The 26,055-nt window shown below is 36.8% G+C and overlaps 1 protein-coding gene across 1 annotated transcript in view; it reads right to left on the reverse strand.

Moving 5' to 3' along the window:
- Window positions 1-20,758, reverse strand: part of DSTN (destrin, actin depolymerizing factor) — a 50,441-nt gene extending 29,683 nt beyond the window's left edge. The window contains exon 1 of the mRNA XM_028524087.2: window positions 20,349-20,758. Coding sequence (XP_028379888.1) covers window positions 20,349-20,351 — 3 coding nt within the window. The 5' untranslated portion in view covers window positions 20,352-20,758. The remainder of the gene's footprint in view (window positions 1-20,348) is intronic.
- Window positions 20,759-26,055: the final 5,297 nt, after the last annotated feature.

A 26,055-nucleotide genomic window follows, 5' to 3' on the forward strand; every position in this document is an offset into this window, starting at 1 on the left:
GTGATTTTTTTTTGGAATGTGTTTTGTTTTTAAATTCCTCATATTAGTGAGATAATTTGTTGTCAGTTTTTATTTCCTTTTGATAAATAACCAGAAGTGGGGCTACTAGAGCATACTGTAGTTCTATTTTTAATTTTTTTGAGGAAAGTCCATCCTGTTTTCCATAATCACTGCACCAATTTACATTCCCACCAACAGTGCACAATGGTCCTTTTCTCCACATCCTCACCAATACTTGTTATTTCTTGTCTTTTTGATAACAGCCATTCTAAAACATGTAGTTAATTTATGACAAAGAAGTCAAGAATATACAGTGAGGAAAGGACAGTCTCTTCAATAAATGGTGTTAGGAAAACTGGACAGTCACAAGCAAAAGAATGAAAATGGACACCAGTTTTACACTATACACAGAAAGTGATTGAAAATGGATTAAAAACTTGAATGTAAGACCTGAAATCATAAAATTCCTAAAAGAAAGCACAGGCTGTAAACTCTGACATAGGTCTTGGTGATAATTTTGGGGGGTTTGGCAACAAAAGCAAAAAAATGAAGTGGGAATACAACAAACTAAAACACTTATGCAAAGCAAAGAAACTATCAATGAAATGAAGAGTCTACTAAAGAATGGAAGAAAATACTTGCAAATTGTGTATCTGGTAAGGGATTAAGATCCAAAATATATAGAGAACTCATACAACTCAACAGCAAAAAAGGACATTCCAATTTAAAAATGGATATAGGATTTGAATAGACATTTTTCCAAAGAAGACATACAGATGTTCAACAGGTACATGAAAAGGTGCTCAGCATCAATAATCAAAGGGAAATGCAAATCAAAACCACAATTAGATATCACCTTAATTCAGTATCTTTATCAATTTCTTCTGCCCAACATATACACACAATACCCCATCTACCCAGAATTCTGAAGCTGCATAATGAATGTTTACTTAATCAATACAAGCTCTACTTCATGTTCTATTCTAAAAGTCACAAACACATACTTTTTATTGTTAAATGTGTCTGATATGTGAGCATCACTTAATTTCAGAGCAAATGCTGGATAAGAGCCATTAATGTATACAGCAATCAATATTCAAAGAACATAACCATTAAGAAATCAACATCCCATAGGACACATGGACATGTTTCAAAATTCCTGAAATCTATACTCTTGTTAAATAACTCTTTGACTGTGCAGTTCAAAAAATAAAAAAGGGCACTATTTAATAAGAATATATCTATTAGTAGATTTACACAAGAAAGAAAAAATGACTGTTTCAAGCATTTATATTGGAAAATGTTCTCTACAATATACTGTCTCATTCTTCAGGAAGACAGGAAATTTACAAAAGAATATATTCAAACCTCAGTTCCCAAATGTTTCCCACCTCAAACAATTAATTCAGTTCTCAACTAAGTTGTTCACAGAAAAAATGTCTCAGTGGTCAATTCTTGACCTGACAACCCTTTCAGTGCTGATGTCTGTATTTTTTAAAAGGTTTTATTAATTTTTTCAGAGAGAGAGGGGAAGGGAAGGAGAAGGAGAGAAACATCGATCAGTTGCCTGCCCCCAACTGAGGATCTGGCCCACAACTCAGGCATGTGCCCTGAGCAGGAATCAGACTGGCAACCTTTCAGTTCTCAGGCTGGTGCTCAATCCACTGAGCCACACCAGCCAGGACAGATACCTGTATTTCTAATGGGAAACAAATGATCCAGTTTTCAAAAAAATCATTTCTCAAACTGCCTTCCAGAATGAATTAATTTCAATAACTAGGGTTTCTCAACTAAAGAATGGAATACTACTCATCATAGAAAGGAACAAACTGCTGATGCACAAATGCCTTTTGCTAAGTGAAAAGAAGTCAGATTCAAAAGGTATAATTGGAAGATTTCAGTTATAACATTCCAGCAAAGATACAACTATAGAGACAAAAACCCTATCAGTGGTTATAGAGGTTGGGAGCAGGAATTAACATGAGGAAGTTTTTTTCAAAGTGAAGGAAATATTCTATATTTTGATTGTGGTGGTAGTTATACAACTGTGTATACTTTTCATATTTCAAAATTAGTAGAAAGACACAGAAACCACCCAAGTGTCATTGAGTGATAACTGGATAAAGAAAATGTGGTACATATATACTGGGTTGGCCAAAAAGTTCATTTGTTTGTAAACCGGCTCTACTCGTGTTTAGTTGTCTTTAACTTCATTTGACACAATTTTGCTAGACTGTAGTGTGACAGTTGTCATATCAGTGAGCATTGAAAAAAAAACTACTTCCAGTCAAATGGAGGCATAGGTAAACATGCCTCACCTCTGTGCACAATAATAGGAAAATACACAAGCAGACTACAAATCAAATAAGGCCCAGAACTGTCAGAAAATCGAGCTATGTGGAAGTCAGACAACCTAGGATTTAAAGAAACCACATTCATCCAGACCTGTAGGAGGGGCAGAGACGCAGAGAGGTGTGGAGAGTTGGAGAAGCGCTGAGATGTGTGGAGCACTGAATGGCGCAGAGAGGTGTGGAGATGGGAAGAGGTGGTTCCATATCCACAAGAGGAGGATAAAAATTGGGAGGATTAACTCAGCAAGCAAGGGATCCCAGCCCCAGTCCAAACTACCCAGCCAAGGGTTCCAGCATCAGAAAGATAAATCCCCATTAACTTCCAGCTGTAAAAATCAGTGGGGTTTGAAGCAGTGGAAGAAAGTGCCGGATTCTCAAGAGCTAATTCTCAAAAGACTCCTCTTAAAGGACTCACAACAGACTTAGGACTCACACAGACCCACCCCTTCTGGGACTAAGCACCAGGGCAACAGCTAGAAGGACACCAGAGGCAGAAGAGGCAGGAAAGTGAAGAGTGAATGCTGGTAGATTGCTTCCTCCTGGGCAAAACTCCAGAAGCCAGCCTGTGGTACTGTCCCCTCTCCAAACCTTCCCCAACACAGAACAACAGAGCAGTAACATGGATTGCCCCACCATGATGATTATCTAAGCTTCTGCCCCATACAATTTAATAGGTGTGCTTTTCTACCAGAGGCCACATTACTAAGACAGAGAGTCAAAGCAGCTCTACCTAATACACAGAAACAAACACAGAGAAGCTGCCAAAACAAAGAGACAAAAGAAATATGGCCCAAATGAAAGAACAGAACAAAACTCCAGAAAAAGAACTAAATGAAATGGAGATAAGCAACCTATCAGATGCACAGTTCAAAACACTGGTTTATCAGGATGCTCCAGGAACTCACTGGGTTCTTCAATGCCACAAAAAAGACCCTGGAAGAAATGAAGGTTGCATTAAGTGAAATAAAGAAAAATCTACAAGGAATTAATGATGGAGGGGATAAACCTGAAAATCAAATCAACAATTTGGAACATAAGGAAGGAAAAAGAATTCAATCATAACAGCAGGAAGAAAAAAGAATTAAAAAAAAAATAAAAACAACAACAACAAAAAACCCTGGCTGGCGTAGCTCAGTGGATTGAGCACGGGCTTTGAACCAAAGTGTCACAGGTTCGATTCCCAGTCAGGGTACATGCTTGGGTTGCAGGCCATGACCCCCAGCAACCACACATTGATGTTTCTCTCTATCTCCCTCCCTTCCCTCTCTAAAATTAAATAAATAAAGTCTTTAAAAAAAGATTAAAAATAAATAAATAAATAAATAACAAGGATAGAATAAGGAGCCTCTGGGACATCTCCAAATGTACCAACATCTGAATCAGAGATTCCAGGAGGACAGAAAGAGCGAGAAATTGACAATTTATTTGAAAAAATAATGAAAACACTTCCCTAATTTGGTGAAGGAAATAAACATACAAGTCCAGGAAGCACAGAGAGCCCCAAACAAGATGGACCCTAAGAGGACCACACCAAGACACATCATAAGTAAAATGCCACAGGTTAAAGATAAAGGAAGAATCTTAAAAGCAGCAAGAGAAAAGCAGAGAGTTACCTACAAAGAAGTTCCCATAAGACTGTCAGTTGATTACTAAAAAGAATCTTTGCAGGTTAGAAAGGACTGGCAAGAAGTATTCAAAGTAATGAAAACCAAGGACCTACAACCTATATTACTCTATCCAGCAAAGCTATCATTTAGAATGGAAGGGTAGATAAAATTCTTCCCAGACAGGGTAAAACTAAAGGAGTTCATCATCACCAAGCCATTATTATATGAAATGCTAAAGGAAACTATGTAAGAAAAAGATGATCAAAACAATGAACATTACAATGGCAATAAATTCACAAATATCAATAACTGAATTCAAATGACAAACTACGCAAACAAGCAGAACAGGAACAGAATCATAGGTATGGACATCATTTGGAGGGATATCAGCTGGAAAGGGGACAGGAAAGAATGGGAGGAAAGGTGCAGGGATTAAGAAGCACAAACTGGCAGGTACAAAATAGACAGGGGACCTTTATTGTTAAGAACAATAAAGGTGATGGAGAAGCCAAAGAACTTATGTGCATGATCCATGGACACGAACTAAGGGGTGACTGCTGGAGGTAACAGGTCGAGGGGGGCAAAGTGGGAAAACTGTGACAACTGTAATAACATAATCAATAAATATATTATTAAAATATCAATACTGGTGAATTTTTGTGTAGCCATTTTAATATTGAAGATTAAAGAAAGTACACATTTTCAGTATATTATGCTTTATTATTTTGAGAAATGTAAAAACGCTACCAAAACACACAAAAAAAGATTTGGACAGTGTATGGAGAAAGTGTGTGACTGACTGAACATGTCAAAAGTGGTTCATGAAGTTTTGTGCTGGCCATTTCTCACTAGATGATACTCCATGGTTGGATAGACCCACTGAAGTTGATAGTGATCGGTCAAGACATTAATGAAGAACAATCAATGTCCTATCACGTGGGAGATGGCCAACATCCTCAAAATATCCAGCTCAATAGTTATTGGTGAAAATAAAAAATCAGCCTCTTATTTTACAGAAAAAACCAGAGAGACTTTTTGGCCAACCCAATTCATGGAATACTACTCAGCCTTGAAAAAGCATTACCATTTGCAACAACATGGATGGATCCTGAGAGTATTGTGCTAAGTGAAGTTAAGCCAGAAAAAAGACAAGAATCATATGACTGACCTCATATGTGAGATATAAAATAGAAAGGAACAACTGAACAAATAAACTCATAACAACAGTATAATGGTTACCAGAGAACAAGGGAGGTGGGAGAATATAAAGAGGGTAAAGGGGGTCGAATATGCGGTAATGGAAGGAGACTAGACTCCAGATGGTGAGCAAACAATGCAATATACCAATGATGCACTACAGTATTATACACCTGAAACTTAATTTAACTGAAGTAACCCCAATAAATTTAAATTTTAAAAAATGGTGAATTTTACTTTATGTAAATTATTCTGTATGGACAAATTATACATATGCATTACTTCTAGTCTTTATTTCAAAAGCAACAATATAAAAATATTCTATCTTCCTTTGAGAAAGACCATTTTGAAACACAATAAACTGAAGCCACGATTTTCAACTCTTTTATCTCATGGCACACATAACCTAATACTAAAATTCTGTGGCACACCAAAAATATATTTTTTTGCCAGTCTGACAACAAATAGGTATAATTTTGATTCATTCATACCAGATGGCTATTGTTATGTTGGCTGTTGGTCATTTTTTTATTTGACAATCTAAAGGAAAAAAGGTCAGTGCCCCTGACTAAATAAATAGGTAATGCATGTTTTAAAAATTCTGTGGCACACTGGTTGAAAATTGCTGAGCTAAAGGTAAAAGATTTCTCCTTGGCTTAACAATTTGGCTTCTCTCTGCATGATTAACTGACATATAAGTGAACCTAAGACAGGAAACAGATTTGATGTTGTTAACTGACCTACCTCTCTGTTCCATGGTCACATTCAGTTTCTAAGCCCTACCAATTTCTCCTTAAATGTGTATTTCAAATCTGTTTCTTCTCATTTCCTCTTAAAATTTCATAACACTCCCAAGACTAAAAGTCTTCACCAATTCTCAAGCACCTACAAGATAAAGTCCATATTTGTTAACAGAGCATTAAAAACCCTTTATCATCAAAGCTAACCTACTTTTCCAGATACATCTTCCACCACAGGCAATTGTATGAATCACTCGTACCTTTCAGAAAGCAATTTGGCCATTTATATCAAGAGCCTTAAAATAATCCAAACCCTCTGACTCTTTAACTCAGCAACTCCACTTCAAGAAATTTATTCTGGGGAAATAAACTTCATAATACATAAAGATCAGGCAACCCAAATAAATAAAAACAGAAAAATTGCAAAGGAAATTATAGTGTATCCACAGGATAGTTTCTGATACATCCATTAAAATCCTGTTTACAGAAAGTTTTTAATGACATGGGGAAATAGTTATGATTTAAGTAGAAAAAAAGAAGCTGGATATAAAGTTTTACATACAGTGTAATCTCAACTATGTAAAATAGTATAGGGAAAAGAAATTTTATGTCTAACAGTGGGGGTATAAGTGATTTTTATCTTTTCTCTAGTTTTCTGTATTTTCAAAGTTGTCTGTGATGAGCATATTTTCAAAATTAGAAATTTGAACAATAAAAAATGGTTTAAAAATTAGAAATATATATAAACTATGCTATTTTGAAGAATAATGCAAATGCAAGCAAAGATTTATGCACAAAGATGACAGCATCACTTAAAATACTATATTTAAATTTAAGAAGAAAATTTAATATCATCACTGTATGTGCAGGATATCATTAAACAATTTAAGTATTTTTAGTTAATTAATTGCTTATAGCAAATACATTAACTATATCGATAGTTAATATAAAATTCATCAATTTAAAAGTGTAAACTCAGTGGATTTTAGAATATTCACCAAGTTGTAATATATATCCATCACCACAATCTAATTTTACAACATTCTGAACACTCCCAAAAGAAACTCTACTTGTGAGCAATCACTCCTTTTTCCTATTCTTAACCCACCCAAGACCTAGCCAACCACTAATTTACTTTTTATCTCCATGGATCTGCTTATCTTGGATATTTTATGTAAGTGAATCATATAATATGTAGTCTTTTTTTTAACTGGCTTTTCTCACTAAAGTTCATCCATGTTATATAGCATGAGTCAGTACTTCATTTTTTATTCCGAATAATATTCTATTGTACAAATATACAACATTTTACCTATCTAATCATCAGCGGGTGGACATTCGGGCTCTTTCCACTTTTGGTGTATTTGGTGTATTATGAATAATGCTATTATAAACATTCATGTGTAAGTTTTTATGCAGACAGATGTTTTCATTTTGCTTGGGTATATAATTAAGTATTAAATTGCTGGGTCACATGGTAACTCCCAAGTTCAACTTCTTAACGAGCTGCCAAATCATTTTCCAAAGTGGCTGCACCATTTTACATTCCCCCCAGCAATGTATGAGGGTTCCGCCTGCTCCACAGCCTTGCCAACATTTTGTTACTTGTGTCTTTTTAATCACTGCCATCTTAGTGGGTATGATGTAGTCTTTAGTACTGCCATCTTAGTGAGGGTGAAGTATCCCACTGTGGTTTTGATTTGCATTTCCTAATAGCTAGTTATGAGCATCTTTTGGTGTGCTTATTGACCAAGTGCATTTCTGTAAGAAATGTCTACTCAAAGCTTTTTGTCCATATGGTTAGGTTGTCTTTTCACTGTTTAGCTGTAAGAGTCCTTCATATATTCTGAATACAAGTTCCTTGTCAGACATATGATTTGCTAATGTTTCCTCCTCCCATCCAGTGGGTTGTCTTTTCACTTTCTTTGATGCAAAAAAAAAAGTTTTTAATTCTAATTAAGTCTGATTTACATATTTTTCTTTTGCCACTGGAGGTTCTGCTGTACTGCCTAGAAAGGCCAAGAAAATTGACCGAAAACACTGCCTAAATCATGTTCACAAATATTTATGCCTATGTTTTCTTCTATAAGTTATATATTTTTAGCTCTTACATTTAGGTCTGTAATATATTTTGAGTTAAATTTTCCATACAATATGAAACAGGGATCCAAATTCATTCTTTTGCTTGTAAATATCCAATTGTCCCAGTACCATTTGTTGAAGACACTATTCTTTCCCCCATTGAATTAGCTTGGCACCCTTGTCACTTTGGGATATGGAAAATAAATAATATAAAACTGTTACAGATAAACTCAACTGTGTAAGAAAAAACTACCACTGTAGTGGTAGTCGTCAGATAATCACTTTCTCCCTTATCTTCATTATAGTACTTATTACAATCTGCAATTTTCTTACTCAATTTTTTCTACTTATTTCTTACCTGTCTCCCCCATTATAGTATATACATCACAGGGACAGGGACTTTGTCATGTGTAAGCAGAGCTTTAACATCATTGACAGGTTATGTGACATAAAATGAAATGACATACAGCCCTTGCTGGTGTAGCTCAGTAGACTGAGTGTGGCCTGTGAACCAAAGGGTCTCAGGTTTAATTCCCAGTCAGGGCACATGCCTGGGTTGTGGACCAGGTCTCCAGTAGGGGGTGCAGGAGAGGCAACCACACATTCATATTTCTCTCCCTCTTTTTCTCCTTCCCTTCCCCTCTTTCTAAAAATAAGTAAATGAAATCTTTATTAAAAAACCATACTCTAACAGTAATAAGCATACAATAAAGACAAAAATTAAAAAATGACATATAATGAAACCAATTTTAACACAAGCTAATTAATATAAATAAGAATTTCCGCAATCAACATTAGAATGAAATGACATTAAACGAGGACCTGTCATACCTGGTTCCTAGAAGACACCTAACAAATCATTTATTGAAAGAATGAAAATATATTTAAAAATGCCCTGGAAGAAAATATATCAAATGTTAATACTTTGGTTGGAATTGCCATTACAACTAAATTTTTTCTTAATGTTTTATAATGAAACATAATTATAATCAGATATGAAGTTAAAGATATTTTAAAGATCTGTAATATTTCTGGATCAATGTGTTATTCCTCAAAGTTCTAAGAGCCTCAATTTTTGCCAATTATTTTATTTTAGCTTCTTGTATAGGTCCCCAACACAATGATACCACCAACTCCCAGTAGTCAGGTCTAAATCTTAGGAGTTATCCTTGATGTCTTTTTTATACTATGCCACACATCTAAATTATCAGTAAGTACTATCAGCTTTAGTGCCGAAAATATACAGTTGACCCTTGAACAACATGGATTTTAACCACATAGGTTCATTTACAGGTATTTTTTTCAGTAAATACCTGTATTGTCTTCGATCCACAGTTGGGAGTCTACAAATGCAGAGGGTTGACTGTATGCACGGTTCTACATCATTTTATATATGAGACTTGAACATCCATGGATTATGGTATCTGAGGTGGATCCTTGGAACCAATTCCTCACAGATACGAGGAGTAGTTAAGTTTTGGGGGAATCAAAAGTTACATGTGGATTTTCAACTGTGCAGGGGTCAGTGTCCTTAACTCCTGTGTTGTTTAAGGGTCAACTGTATATCTTAATTACTTCCCCATTAACCATCCAAAGCCAAGCTACTACCCCATCAACTGCCTGAATAATAGCAAGTCTCTCAATCAGTCTTTGTTCCCATTTGTACTTCTCTATACATGAACCACAAGGATAAATCCCATCCTATCCCACTACTTAACTCCTTAACACCTCCCTACCACCACAAACCCAGTGGTTTCCTGGGGTAGTCAGAATAAAATTCAAATTCCTAACTTTGGTCTAAAAGTTCTTCCTGTTCTAGCTCTTGCCTCTACAATCCATTTCCTACTTCTCTCTCCTCTTTTCAGTGAATTCTAACTACACAAATCTTTTTTGTCCCTGGCATGTCAAGCTCATTCTCTTCTCAAGGACTTTCTACTTACAGAGTTCCTTCTACCTGAAATATTTTTCACATGGACTGCTCTCTTACCATGAGAGTCTTAGCTCGAATGTCACCTCCTAAGAGGCCTTCCTTAACAATTTAGTTAAAAGTAGCCAATTCTTCTAGTACTCCTTATTGATTACCCTATTTCCTTTATACCACTTACGATTATCTGACATGTTATCATTTTTTTCTTTCCTCCTACATTAGAATATAATTTCCACAAGAAAATGACTTTGTTTTGCTTTTAAGTACTGTATCCTTAGTACCTGGATCAGGTCTTGGCATATCAAATTTCTCAACTATTTACTGAATAAATGGTTGTTATTTTAAACCCTGAAGGCAGTGAAGAACTATATTTGATTCTTCATTAATTACTTCAGGAAAAATGTTTATTTAATTCTTTAAAAACTAAGAGGTATTTTTTTTATCAAGAATCAAGTCAACTGACAAATCAAATTAAAAAGTTGGTCATAAGTAAATAATGATTCCAAATATAATAACATTAAAGAAGTAATAAAACTATTGGAAACATGTTCTAATGTTCTCTTCCCATTTCATTTTACCTATAATCACTGAAGCATGCACTAGGATACTCAGAATATAAAGAAAACAACACTGATAATCTAATTAGGACCCAAGGTTATTTAATGTTATTACATATTAGGCACTGCTTTAAATTAGTTATATGCATCACCCAAATTGCTGTGATGTTAGCTCCTATGATCATTCCACATTTGGAGGAATGATGAAATTGAGGCAAAGAACAATCAATGCCTTATCTAAGGTGATACAGTTAGTAAGTGGCAGAACCAAGATTCAAAAAACCTAGGTAGCAACTCTGAGCCTATCCTCTTAACCATTTCTTAGTATAATTTAACAGGAATGATAACAATATCTACCTCACTGGGTTGCTATAATGACTGGATGAGATAAGGCAACACAATTGCCTTAATTTAGTGACAAATAGTAAATACTTAAGTTATCTAAGATAGCATTCTTCCTTTCAAGCGCTTTTCTATGGTTCAGGATGCCTTAATGAGCACCAAATACCATTCGATTTAATTTTTTAAAGATTTCTTTTTTTTTTCAAAAGATTTTATTTATTTACTTTTAGAGAGAGGGGAAGGGAGGGAGAAAGAGAGGGAGCAAAACATCAATGTGTGCTTGCCTCTCACATGGGCCCTCTGGGGACCTGGCCCGCCACTCAGGCATGTGCCCTGACTGGGAATTGAACTTCAATTTAATTTTTAAAAGAAGAAAAACTCACATTTTTTAGTAGTTTCTGTCTTCTAGATTTATTTTAAAGGTGCTTATCTCAAAGGATTTTCACATAAAACTCAAATTAAAATGCAATGCAGTATACAAAGGGGAGATATTATTCAATTTAGTAGTTAAAACTCCATTTCCATTGCATTACAAAAAGTATGTAGGAATAGAAAGTATAAAAATTAAAGTAATCCATCTTCATGGGGAACCTGTTCCTGTCCTAGTTAAAAATGTCCTCTTATTCACCTATTCATGTTCATTCAGTAACCTATGTTGTAGGCCTACTATGAGAAAGGCATCTTGCTACTGAAATATATAAACCCTTTCTTAGGTGCTAATAGCCTAGTTCCACAAAACATCTTAAGTGCCATAAAGGAATTTAGGTGTGCTGCTGGGAGTTGTTTGGAGGTTGGCCATGCGGGGCTATCCCTTTATGGTCCTCAGGCAGAGTGGTCATGATGCACAAACAAATTTACTACAGCGATCCCTCACCTATCTTGGCAGTTTCGTTCCAGAGACCCCCTCGGTAGGTGAAAATCTGTGAAGTAGTGGCGTTATATTTATTTTATTATTTATATATATTTTAAGGCTTTATAAACCCTTCCCACACTCCTATAAACCTTTCCCACTCTCTTATTAACTTTCCCACACCCTTATAAACACTTCATATGCTTGTAAACATTTTCTACACTCTTAAAGCTACATAATTTTAACAACATATAAAATTCTATATGGGTACTCACCAGTGAAGTATACAGTCGTCCCTCACTATATCGTGGTTCACGGGTTTTAACAGGCGATACAATGAAGCTGCAATTAGTGAACTGCGATATAGCGAGGGATGACTGTATTCGGACAAATATGATGAGAAGTTCAAGTACCAGCATGTCCTGTTGCCCAAGGACATAGCCAAGCTGGTCCCTAAAACCCATTTGATGTCCGAATCTGAATAGAGGAATCTTGGTGTTCAGCAGAGTCAGGGATGGGTCCATTATATGATTCATGAACCAGAGCCTCACATCTTGCTGTTCCCATGGCCACTGCCCAAGAAGCCAAAGGAATGAAAGTGAGGAACCACCATTCAGCCTCAAGCTTTACACAGTTGTCCTCACTGGCTAACATCTGATAACATTATTGTGTTGCCCTCTTGTTTCTCACTTTGATATTTAAAGGATGTGTAAAATACACTGTTTGATGTGCTGGTGACTGCTTTGCTTCTTGAGCAGAGCCAACAGCACAACCCAGCCAGAGGAGTGCTTTTTGGGCTGTGCAACCTCTGCTGAGTATAACCCCAGAAACATGGTGAGCTCTGTACTCAGCAGAACACACTTGGCAGATGGAGGAAGCATCTGAGAAAAAGACCATGGCTGTTACAGGAATTGTGTAAACTTGCTGTTTTGGTTTTTTCCTGCCAGGTGTTGTATGTGTGGTGATTTATGTTTCAATGTATTGGAAACTTTCCATTTTATTCAAGAAATCTGTTTCATGTTAAAAGCCTTGATTAAAGGAGTTATTTTTATAATCTAAAAAAAGGAAAAGATATTCATATACTCTCTTAGCACTGTTTCTTAGACATGTGCAGAAATGCAGAGAATTAACACCTGTGTTGGTTGATATCCATACTAACTTTCCCTTACAAATAGGCCAATCCACATACTCTGAGGCTGGTCCATTAAGGTGGCCTCTAACCACATGTGGTTTAGTGAGTTCATTAAATGGGGCTAATGTTGCTGAAGAACTGCATGACTAATTGTATTTTGTTTTAATTAACTTAAATTTTTAAAAAAGATTTTATTTACTTATTTCTAGAGAGGGAAGGGAGGGAAAAAGAGAGAGAGAAACATCAATGTGCGGTTGCTGGGGGCCACAGCCTGCGACCCAGGCATGTGCCTTGACTGGGAATTGAACCTCCAACACTTTGGTTCGCAGCCCACGCTCAATCCACTGAGCTACGCCAGCCAGGGCTAATTAACTTAAATTTTAAAAACTGATTATCAATTCTATTACTGGAAAAACTTGTTAAGTATGCCCAGAGCAACTTAGGTATGTGAATCTACTTTTTCAACAGTAAAATATAAATCTAAATATATTTAAAATATTTCTAATGTAAATTGAGCATTTCAATTGATGTGCTCTAGGTATAAAATATAGACTGATTTCAAACTTGCATAAAAAATAGTAAGATGTCTCATTAATTTTTATATCAATTAAATGTTGATATACTTCAGATATAGTGAGTTAAATAAATTTTACCTTTCTCTTACTTTTTTAACTAGGGCTACTAGAAAATTTAAAAGTACATATGTGTACCTTGGGTGGTGAACACACAATGCAATATACAGATGATGTATTGTAGAGTTGTACACTTGAAACATATACTTTTATTAACCAATGTCACCTCAATAAATTTAATAAATTTTTTTAAAGTACATATGTAACTCGTATTTTATTTCTAGTCAACAACACAGATGAAAAGACTCCTCCTTCAGCTTGCTAGGGAGCAATCTTTTAAGTCAATCATTGAAGCTCTGGAGCCCTAAGGAATTCTCAAATCTCTGAAGCTCTAGCAAGTTGAAGCAGTCTTACTGGTATTTGCCTATGCTTTAGTTTTAGTTCTAATACTACATGAAAATACCACCACCAACAAAAATGTGCTATGTGAAACCATAGCACTTTAAAGTAAACACTAATTACATTTAAGGTTGGCGATTTTCTGAAAGCAAGCCAAGTAGGAATATGGGTAGGAAATTAATGTTTATTTTCTGTAATAAGGCAAATGGGATTAACACCCTATAAGGTAATGCAAAAATGATGAAAGGAGTAAACAATACTCCGTCAATATGATCCAAAAGCACAAACACGATGATGATTTCGTTGTTTTTTTAATTCTCACCCAAGGATATGTTGATTTTAAGAGAGAGAGGAAAAGGACAGGAGAGAGAGATTTTACAAATACATAAATATGGAGAGAGAGAGATCAATCAATTGGTTGCTTCCCGTAAGCGCTCCAATCAGGAAAAGAACCTACAACCTAGGTATGTGCCTTGACCAGGAATGCAACCTTTTGGCATACGAAATGAGGCTCCAACCAACTGACCCACCTGGCCAGGGCTAACAAATTAGTTTTAAGTGTAGGTTTCCTCCTACAGTATGCATTGAAGTGTCTACCTTTCAAATGCTTATCCTGTGCCCTGTTGCAACAGAACAGAGCTCTTTGATGCTAGCTTCCCAGGTTAAAAAAGGTCAAACTCTCAGCTTTTTCACACCTTCACCTACAGATGAAACTGTGAATTTTAAGAATTTTAAGTGCATTTTTACTTAATTGCTTTTTAAAGATCTAAGTAAAAATTGATTCCTAAATTTTAACATATGAAAGCAAATCACATAAACATTACGACATCAACTACTTATGAGACTATCTTCAAGAATTAAAAATCACTCTAGACTAAAAACTACTCAACTCTATGGGGGTCCTTGCACAGAAGATTCCATGATGAATGTAAGTAACAGGATTGTCATCACTAACACGAACCAATCTAATGTTTCTTTTTCCATACTTCTCCCAATGTAAAATTTCAAGAAAAATAAATAGGAGATAGTTTTTAGAAGCACAATTTCAAGTGAAATTCACTTCTAACATTAAGGCAAAAAGGCAGGGACAGAAAAGAAAAGCTGGGATTAAAATATTTCTGAAGTGTGAGGTGTAAATCTTCATGGACAATCTAGAGAAGAATATTACACTACAAGAGAAAGAAGCTCAAGATACTGCAGTAACAATCTTCTACTTATTTCTTTATTATGTTCTACACTTTAGGTATGCAAACAGCAAACTCTACCCTCAGAGATACTGCCAGTTGGGTTCCAGACCACTGAATAAAATGCCAAGCCATAATCTTTTTGCTGGTGGAGGGTCTTCCTTTAATTTGTAGAAAGTTCAACATATATGTAGTACAACAATGCAAACCACAATAAAACAAGGTATGCCTGTACAGTAAAAAGACTAGGCCTAGTTTCTCAGAGACTAGAGAATTGCTCTACAGATAAAAGTAATACATATACATAATTATGTTAAATCCATTTTTTTTTTTTGCCCTGGCTGGTGTGGGTGGCCTTCAAACCAAAGGGTCACCAGTTTGATTCCCAGTCTGGGCACATACACGGGTTGCGGGCCAAATTCCCAGTTGGGGGGCATGCAAGAGGCAACTGATTGATGTATCTCTCACACATTGATGATTCTCTCCCTCTTTTTCTCTCTCTCTTCCCCTCTCTCTAAAAATAACTAAAATCTTTTTTTAAAAATCGTTTTTCAAAAGTTTCAAGGTTTTTTTTTTAAATTTCAAATATGATGTTCATCCCAAAGTATCTTAATGGAAGAAAATATAGTTATTATAAAAACACAAATGTTTACAGTCTTATATTAAGTTAAACACTTTTGATTTAAACTAATTCTATTTATAAAAAATAGTCATGGTTATTTGTTTTGTTTTGCTTGGGGTTTTTTGTTGTTGTTGTTGTTAATAGACTATTTTTAAGAGACCTTTTAACTTCACAGTAAAACTGAGCACAGAGTTCCTACATAGCCTCTGTGTGTGTGTGTGTGTGTGTGTGTGTGTGTGTGTGTTTTAACATTTAGGCTAGATGAACCACCTAGGAAAAAGAAAAGTGTAAATATAAAGTAAAGAATGTTAACACTCAGGGCCCTTGGCAAAAATGGAACTCTATCCTAGATTACTCAGCAGTCTACCACTACCAGGTGTCTAGAATTAAGAGAAAGTACTGAACTTTCCTTACTTAGCAGCTTGAGAGGCTTGAAAAGAAACCAGGTGCCAAAAGAGAGTAGAATTAGTCTTCTGTATGTAATTCTGGGCTTGACAATCACATACTTGTTGATTTTCTTTTAACTCTGGATTTATTTGATGGCTCCACAATTATCTTAGATGAAGACATGTTAAATAATATATTTCCCAAATGTCAAGTTCACTGAATGCACATGTATGTAAAAACATAAACTTCAATAAACACATGAAGATACTCAACTGGTACTAATCAGAGAAATGCAAATTAAAGAATAAGAAAACATTTCAAACCCATCGGATTGGCAAAGGTTTTAAGTCTCATAATAGCAAATGATGAAGAGAAATGGAGAAACAGGCTCCTAAATGTAGATGATGGGATGGATGGATGCAAATTATAACCACTGCTGGTACTGGGTTGGCCAAAAAGTCTATATGGTTTTTTCCGTAAAATAAAAGACACCTTTTTCATTTTTACCAATAACTTTATTGATTTGGATATTTTGAGTATATCAGCTATCTCCCCCATGGTAGGACTTTGATTGTTCTCAATTAATGTCTTGATTTGATTGCTATCAGCTTCAAGTGGTCTACCCAACCATGGAGAATCATGCAGTGAGAAATGTCCAGCACGTAACTTTGCCAACCATTTTTGACACATTCAGTCAGTCACAGCACTTTCTCCATACGCTGCACACATCTTAATTTGCATGTTAGTTGCATTTTTACCTTAAAATAATAAAAGTACAATATGCCAAAATGTTACCTATTTTCTTTCATCTTCAAAATTAAAATGGCTACACAAAAATTTGCCAATTTTGTAAAATGTTTAAATTCATGCTGATATGACAGCTGTCACAATACAATCTAACAAAATTGTTTCAAATGAAGTTAAAGACTGCTAAACATTACTAGAGCCATCTTATGGACAAAACAAATGAACTTTTTGGCCAACCCAATACAATAAAAAATACATATGCATGGTCTCCAAAACCAGGACTTCTGTTTGTAGATATACACTAAATTGACACTCACTAGGGCTAGGGAAGCAATACATAGTGATATATAAAAATGGAAACCATCTATTGCAAAACAGTTTAAGTAGACAAAAACAAGATAAAAAGGCAAAAAGTTGGCCAAACCTTTTTTTAGGGGACTGAATAAACTTAACATAGTCGTTAAATGGAAAAGTATTCAGCAGTTAACCCGAGCAACAACTAAAACTAAAAACCACCCCCAAACCTGACCAAGTTTAATTTTTTTAAGTTGCAAAAAGATACAAAGCATAACATTTATATAAAATTTAAAAACATATCAAGGCAATACAGTATGTATTATTGCAGATGCATATATGCATAGATAAAAGTATAGAAATATCCATGAGCATGAAATACGCTAATTTCAGGTGACTGCTGAATTTTACCTGAGCCATGTGCTCCTAGAAAGCAGTGCCAGTTAAGAAATCCACCCTCATAATTTTGTGTTCTGCAGAACAGGTAAGAAAAGGATTCTGCCCTGGCTCAATGGGAGATAAAACTCCGTTCCTGTGTATCCTTAAGATTCCCTGGCTTACCTGCCCCAGGTCCCCATGCCTTTTTTATTTTTTTTTGAGACATTCCTCATTAATTGATGCCTTCCAAATTGCAAGAGCCTAAAGAAAATCATTTCCTTAATTGGCTGGTACATTATGCCTTTGACACTGGAATGGTTGGCTATCTCTGGGAAGGGAAGAGACTGGAGTAAGAAAGTTGCATACTTAGATGTAATGGTAACATAACCTGAAATATGACAAAGGAATCTGTTATTCTGCATAGTTCTCTGTTTAAAATGTTTCTAAATTAATTTTTAAATTATTTTAAAACTTGATGTGGAGTCAGAAAAGGTCACAAGTCAATCCTTTTGTCTATTTTCTGATATGTTAAATAGGCACATGAATACATGTCCAACCTATTCCACTAGGTTGTTATAAGTGAAAGTGTTTTTACTAGTCATCAAGTGGTAGAATACATTTGTAATTCAGTCTAAGCCATTTAGCTCAGTTTGTTAGAGTAGCATTCTGATTAGGGGAAAGTTAAGGGTTAGATTATCATGTAGACCTTTACACTATTTCAAGGGCAACACTACACTCCTACTTCCCAGAAAGCAATATAGCTATACTGCAAATGCACATACTATCAGTTACAAAAGGAGCTAGGCAAGTCTATGTTATGTCTCAAACCATACCCAACACAAGAACTACTGAGCAGACAACCCAAAGAACTTGGTGGGTGGGCTGATAAACAATCTGTCTGAGAAAACTGGCACATCCAGCACAGACACTGAAGTTTTGTTTTGAGTGTGTAGATGTGGAGGGTAGGGCTTTTTTTCCCTTTTATTGGCACTTTTATTTGCAAAGTGAGACTTTGAAAATGTGAAATCTCATCTTAAAGTGCCATGAGTGATCTTTTGAGTTGGTTTCAAATTGCTTTATTCCAAAGTGTTTCTAGAAGACTTGCTGAGTAACGGGAAGTGATTTTGTTAATGTAGAACAAAACAATCAGTTAAAATTTAACCTATTTTTTTTTAAAAAAGGAACCAAGCATCTAACCAGCAGATCTAAACAGTTCCAAATACATAAGTAAAATGCTTAAATCTGGTATAATAAAGGAACTTTCCATCTCCACAATATTCTCTAATAGCTGGCCTGAATAAAATGCCCTGTTCTCATGAGGCTAAATACAAGAGTAACCTTAGAAATGGTCAGTCTATATTCTGAACTTCCTTTGCAAACATCCAAAAAAGACTAGGTTATAAGGTCTTATTGACGTCTCTAAACCAAGTCTGAAATGTATTTGGAATCCCCCATCATGGTTTTTATTTCTCCTCCTCCCCCAAGAACCAGTAAATAAGATTCTTCATTTTGTTTGAATTATAGGAATAAGGAAGTAAAGCTTTAGCTAAAGTTTAAGCATTTCACTGAAGTTAAAATTCTTGGTCCTATTTTCAAACAGAAGATAAAGTTTGCAGTCTAGCAACACCTGCCCCCCCCAACAAAAAAAGAAAAAGAGTGTCAAATCAGAGGACCCTAAAGCAGGTTCCAAAGTACTTTCATCAGAGCTGATGGCCTTACATTTATTAGAACCCAACACTCTTAGATTAAAAGTCTTTTAGTATAAAGTAATATATATATATTTATAATCTTAAAAGGGTTAAAAAGTCTTCAAGTGCTGATCCTCTTTGTAGCTTACAGAATTAAACCAAATAAGAATCAGAAACTGAACATCAAATTTCAATTACATATCCCCAATCATTTAGAAAATGATCAACCTCATTTTCTTCCACTAATGAGACAGTCTGCAATACCTTAAGAAAAACCAAAATTGTTATTCAGTGAGAACATTTTTGTATGCAGATAAGCTGGTACCAACTGCTTCCAGGCAGACAGATGTAAAAACAGTGTAATATTTATAGCAAAGTCTGGTAAGCTTTTGCCTGCAAACCATTGACCAAAAATGGTAATAGCGTGTGCAAATGTTCTACTTGATTGTCCCGTTAATACTGTTTTACAGCAAACTGGAATTACAGCATAGAGGAAAAAATGTGTAAATTAAGCAAAGTATCCATCACCTAGCATATATGAGCTTCCGTTTCCTTTTTAGAGACTTGGATAATTTAACGGACTTTTTAAAAGTTTTTCGTTTGTTTTTATTAGCATCCCAGCATCGTGCCCTCACCTTGCATGCTAAGTTCTGGCACAGCCAAACTGTTTACAGGTAAAAGAAAATTTATAACCACAGATGAGAGATTGGGGAGGCGAGGGTTAAGGAGACACTGCCAAGCTCGACGAGCACGACGAGAGTGCTGCTGGAAGCTGATTGCCAGATACGACAACAAAGCGGCTGCAAGGCCACCCGTTCTTAATCATGCCAGGGTCAGGCTCGTAGTGATCACTCCGCCCTCTAGGGTTGTTCAATAAAGGCCTTATTTTCCTCATCGAGATGGACAGACCTCTCAAGCGAAATTCGCACGAGTCACTGGCCTCCTCTATGCCGCGCTTTAGGAGCAACAAGCCCCAGCAAGGCCCACACGGAATTCAGACGCCCCCCACCCTGCTGATTTTACCGGGGGGGGGGGGGGGGAAGGGGCTCAAACCCGGCTGGTGGTACCACGGCCCGGGCGGGCGGAACCACTGAGGCGACGCGGCAGTCGAACTGCTGCTGCGACCAACGTAGCGGCTGGGGGAGCCGCTCCAAAACAAGAGCTCCAGCGGGCAGCAGACACCCTAAACCCCCTCCGGTCGGGAGAAAGCAGCAGGGACTGGGTCACCCCTGGACGGGGAGACAGCGCTCGCCCCTCAGACCAGCTCCCTCCTCGATCATCCCCCCACTCACCATCTTCGCCGCGGCGGTAGCACGGACGCGGGGGAATAAGTCGGCGGATGCTGAGTCTGCTGAACGTCCTCCTCAGGGAAGCTAGACAGAGCGACAAAGCGAGAAGCCTACCCAGGGCGCGAGCCTACCAAGGGACGGGTGCGCGGACACGCGCCTCCTGCCCTAGCACGACAGTGCGCACGTCACGCGCCATCCGCCGTTGCTCCGCAACCGTTCGGGCTAGTAACGCCCCGCCCAGGCGGCCCTCTGAACTACCCGCGGGCGGGACGATTTCCCAACCTTCTGGAAACTGGGATTCTCTCTCACTAGTTCGGGTCCAATGGGAGGGAGGGATGGGTCTTTTCTCCGTCTTCTACTGAGGTACAAGAGGCGGAGTTTGGACTGGCACCTGCTAGCGAGGGGCGGGCAAAGTAAAATGCAGGGCGGTGGACCCAGCTCCCAACAATTAGGCGGGGCCATGTGGCGCCACGCCCACTGCGAATCCCTTGGCCTTACAAGGAAATAGCTACCTGGCCAGGTGTGCGCCACCGCTAAGGGGCGGGACCTGGAGATGGCGGGGGAAGAAGAGGGAGGGGTCAGACGGCGGGCGGGGCCTCGGGGGAGGGAGTTGAAAACAAGACCCGCGGGAGTACAGTTGCAGAAGGTACGGGAACGCCATCCCGCATTTTTATACCTACTTTGGTGCGATTCTCGCCATCCTCCCCTGATTGGTCCTGCCCAGCAAGTCGGGCCTTTGCCTGAAGGAGGAAATCTGCACATTTCTCCTCCTTCCCAAGGCGACTGAGGCCATACCGAGTGCTCTGAGTCATAGCTAATTTCAGGTCTGGAAAAAACAGGGAGAGATTTATTTATCTTTGGGAACAGCCTGAGGAAGGAGGCCCTGCGGTCCGCAAGGGTGTGGCTGGGAAACGGCCCACTTCTCTTGAGATGACTGCGTCAGCCCTGCTGCTCCGTTTTTTAGGTTTTAAATTTGGGATTGTGTTTTTTTTTAATGGGCGGTTGCATCAGAAACACAGTTTTCAAAGGACCAAAAAGTATCCCAGCGTATTTCCTGAGGTTGTTTTTGTGGCGATAGAGGGAATAGAAAAAATTTACAACTGGGATGATTACTTAATTTTATCTGTTGTGTAATTGTATTTTGTTTTTTTTATTGTATGTTTCCAGTACCATTTATCACCCCTATACCTTTTCCACCTTCAGCCCTGGCCCTGCAATCACCACACTGTTGTACCTACCATGAGTTCTTTTTTTCTTTTTTGCTGGATTTCTCCATCCCCGACCCCCTGATCCCACCCCCAAAGCTATCAGCCTGCTCTTTATCTAGGAGTGTGTCTACATTTTGCTTATTCAGTTCGTTTGTTAGATTCCACATATGGGTGAAATCATATGGCATTGGTCTTTCTCTGACTGGCTTATTTCACTTAGCATAATGTTCTCCAGGTCCATCCATGCAGATTTTCTTCCTTTTTACTGCGAGTAGCCATCCATTCTGTAAATGTGTAATAGGGTTTTTTTTTGTGGTTTTTTTTCCCCCCCGTAAGGCATCTATTGATGGCCACTTGGTTGTTTTCAAATCTTGGCTATTGTCAATATCGCTGCAGTGAACTTAAGGTACCGTATATTCTTTTGAGTTAGTGTTTAGGGTTTGTTAAGATTAATTCCCTGAAGTGGAATCACTGGGTCATAAGGCAGATCCATTGCTCATTTTTTAAAAGATTTTATTTATTTATTTTTAGACAAGGGAAGGGAAGGAGAAAGAGAAAAATCAATGTGTGGTTGCCTCTCGTGTGGCCCCCATTGGGGACCTGGCCCACAACCCAGGCATGTGCCCTGACTGGGAATCAAACTTGTAAGCCTTTGGTTTGAAGCCGGCGCTCAGTCCACTAAGCTACACCAGCCAGGGCCCGTTCCTCATTTTTTGAGGTAAATCCATACGGTGCAGGAGGCTTCCCTTTTCTCCACATCTTCACTAACACTCGTTGATTTTTTTTTTTTTTTGAGGGCTGTTCTGACAGGTGTGAGGTGATATCTCATTGTGATTTTAATTTGCATTTCCTTGATGATTGGTGACATGGAACATCTTTTCAAATGTCTTGGCCATCTGTATGTCCTCTTTGGAGAAGTGTGTATTCAGGTCTTTAGCCCATTTTTTCAATTGGGTTGTTTGGTTTTTTAGTGTTGGGTTTAAAGTTCTTTATAAATTTTAGATATGAATCCCTTAGCAGATATAGTGGTGAATATGTTCTCCCATTCCATGGGTTGCCCATTCATTTTGTTGATTTCCTTTGCTGTGCAAAACTTTTTAGTTTGATGTAGTCCAGTTTGTTCAGGGCTTTGTGTCCCTTGCTTGAGGAGGCATGTCAGAAAAAATATTGCTACAAGCAATGTCTGAGATTTTACTGCATGTGTTTTATTAGGATTTTTATGGTTTCAAGTCTAATATTTAAGTCTTTAATCCATTTTGAGCATATTCTTGTGTGCAATGTAAGAAGATACTCTAGTTTCATTGTTTGTTGCATGAATATGTCCCATTTTTTCCAACACCATTTATTGAATAAACTATATTTAGCTTATTGTATGTTTTCGCTTCCTTTGTGAAATTATAATTGACTATAAAGACATGGGTTTATTTCTGGCTCTCTATTATGTTCCCTTGACCTATATGTCTGTTTTTATGCCAGTACCATGCTGTTTTGATTACTATGGCCTTACAATATAGTTTGATATTAGGTAGTGTGATTCCTTCAACTTTGTTGTACACTCTCAAGATCACTCCCTGGTCTTTTGTGGTTCCATGTAAATTTTTGGAATATTTGTTCTAGTTCTCTGAAGTTCATCATTGGCACCTTAATAGTAATTGCATTGAATCTGTAGACTACTTTGGGTAGTATGGACATTTTAATAATGTTAATTCCTCCTAGCCATGGACACAGTATATGCTTCCAATTATTTGTGTCTTCAATTTCTTGTGTTCAGTGTCTCATCATTTTCCAAGTACAAATCTTAACAATCTTGGTTAAATTTATTCCTAGGTATTTTATTCTTTTTGAAGCAGTTGTGAATGGGATTGTTTTCTTAATTTCACTTTCTGATAGTTCATTATTGACATATAAAAATGCAACTGATTTTTGGATATTAATTTTGTATCTTGCTACTTTAATGAATTCATTTATCAATTCTAGTAGTTCTCTGATAGAATCTTTAGGGTCCTCGATATACAGTATCATGTCATCTGCATATAAAATGAGAGTTTTACTTCCTCCTTTCCAATTTGGATGTCTTTTATTTCTTTTTGTCTGATTGCAATGGCTAGGACTTCCAGAGCTATGTTGAATAAGACAAGCAAATTCGGACATCCGTATCTTGTTCCTGATCTTAAGGGGAACACTTACAGTTTTTGCTCATTGAATATGATGTTGCCTCTGGGTTTGTCATACATGGCCTTTATTACATTGATGTATTTTCCCTCTATTACCATTTTGCTGAGCATTTTTATCAAAAATGGGTGGTGGGGTTTATCAAATGTTTTATTCTGCATCTGTTGATACAATCATGTGGTTTTTATCCTTTATTTTGTTTATGTAGTATATCATGTTTATTGATTTGTAGAAATTGTACCAACTTTGCATCCCCAGAATAGATCCCATTTAATCATAGTGTATGATATTTTTGATGTATCGCTATATTTGGTTTGCTAATATTTTGTTGAAGATTTTAGCATCTATGTTTGTTAGGGATATTGGCCTATAATTTTTTTCTTTGTAGTGTCCTTATTTAGTTTTGGAATTAGGATAATGCTGGCCTCATAAAATGAGATTGGGAGTCTTCCCTCTTCTTGAATTTTTTGGAGTACTGTGAGAAGGAGAGATGTTAGATCTTCTGTGAATGTTTGATAAAATTCACCTGTAAAGCCATCCAGTCCAAGGCATTTGTTTGTTGGGTGCTTTTTGATTACTGCTTCAATTTCGCTAGGTGAAATCTGTCTATTCAGATTCTGTGATTCTTCCTGATTCAGTTTTGCAAGATTGTTTGTTTCTAGGAATTTAACCATTTCTTCCAGATCATTGAATTTGTTGTCATATAGTTGTTCATAATGTTTTATTACAATCCTTTGTCTTTCTTTGGTGTCAGTTGTTACTTCTCCTCTTTTATTTCTGATTGTTAGTTATTTAGATCCATTCTTTCTTTTTTTCCCATTGATGAGCCTGGTTAAATATTTTTTAGTCTTGTTTTTCTCTGCAAAGAACTAGTTGTTGGTGTCATTGATCTTTCTTATTTTTTGACACTCTTTCATTTATTTCTGCTCTGATCTTTATTTCCTTCGTTCACTTTCAGTTTTGTTTATTGTTGTGTTTGTTTATTTTTTTGTTGTTCCTTCAGGTATAAAGTTAGATTGTTTGAGTTTTTCCCTCAATTCCTGAGGTAGGCTTGTAATGCTATGAATTTCCCTCTTATGAGTGCTTTTGCTGTGCCCCATAAAATTTAGGTTCTTATGTTCACATTTTCACATGTTTCAAGGTAACTTTTGATTTATTCCTTGATCTCATTGTTAACCCATTCATTGTTTTGAAAATGTTATTTACTTTCCATGTCTTTTTGTGTATTTTCAGTGTTTTTCTTGTGATTGATTTCTAGTTTCATAGCATTGTGGTCAGAGAAGATGCTTGATATGATTTCAGTCTTCTTAAATTTATTGACTTATTTTGTGTACTAAGATGTGGTCTATCCTAGAAAACATTCCTTGTGTACTTGAAAAGTATGTATATTCTACTTCTTTGGGGTGAAATGCTCTGTAGATATCAATTAAATCCTTTTGATTCAGTGTGTCATTTAAGGCTGCTGTCTCCTTGTTTATTTTGTCTGGAAGATCTATCCATTGATATCAAGAGGGTTTACAGTCCCCTACTATGACTGTATTTCTGTCAATATCTCCCTTTTTGCTTATCAAGATATGCTTTACATATTTAGGTGCTCCTATGTTGGGAGCATAAATGTTTACTAGGATTATATCCTCTTTTGGATTGTTATCTCTATCTAGTATCCTTCTTTGTCTCTTACTGTAGCCTTGGTTTTAAAGTCTATTTTGTCAGATATAAGTATTGCTACCCCAGCTTTTTTTTTCCTTTACATTTGCATTAAATATTTTTTCCATCCTCTTATTTTTAGTCTTTGTGTATTTTTAGTTCTGAGGTGAGTCTCTTGGGGACAGCATATATATGTCTTGTTTTCTTACCCATTCAGCTACCCTATGTCCTTTGATTGGATCATTTAACCAGGGGTGTCCAACTTGTAACCCATGGGCCTCATGCAGCCCAGGATGGCTATGAATGCAGCCCAACACAAAATTATAAGTTTACTGAAAACATTATTAGATTTTTTTGTGATTATAATGTCACAATGTCCCTAATGTGTGGCCCAAAACAACTCTCCTTCCAGTGTGGTGCAGAGACTCCAAAAGGTTTGACACCCCTGATTAAGCCATTTACTTTTAAGTGGTTATTGATAGATATGTATTTATTGCCATTTTATTTTTTAACTATGTTCCTATGTTTTCTTCTTCAAGCAAGCCCTTTACCATTTGTTACAGTACTAGTCTGGTGTTAACAAACTCCTTTAGCTTTTTCTTGTCTGGGAAGCTCTTTATTTCTCCTTCAATTTTAAATGATAGCTTTACTGGGTAAAGTAGCATTAGTTGTAGGTCCTTACT

The sequence above is a fragment of the Phyllostomus discolor genome, chromosome 9 (genome assembly GCF_004126475.2).
Source record: "Phyllostomus discolor isolate MPI-MPIP mPhyDis1 chromosome 9, mPhyDis1.pri.v3, whole genome shotgun sequence".
NCBI classification, from domain to species: domain Eukaryota; kingdom Metazoa; phylum Chordata; class Mammalia; order Chiroptera; family Phyllostomidae; genus Phyllostomus; species Phyllostomus discolor.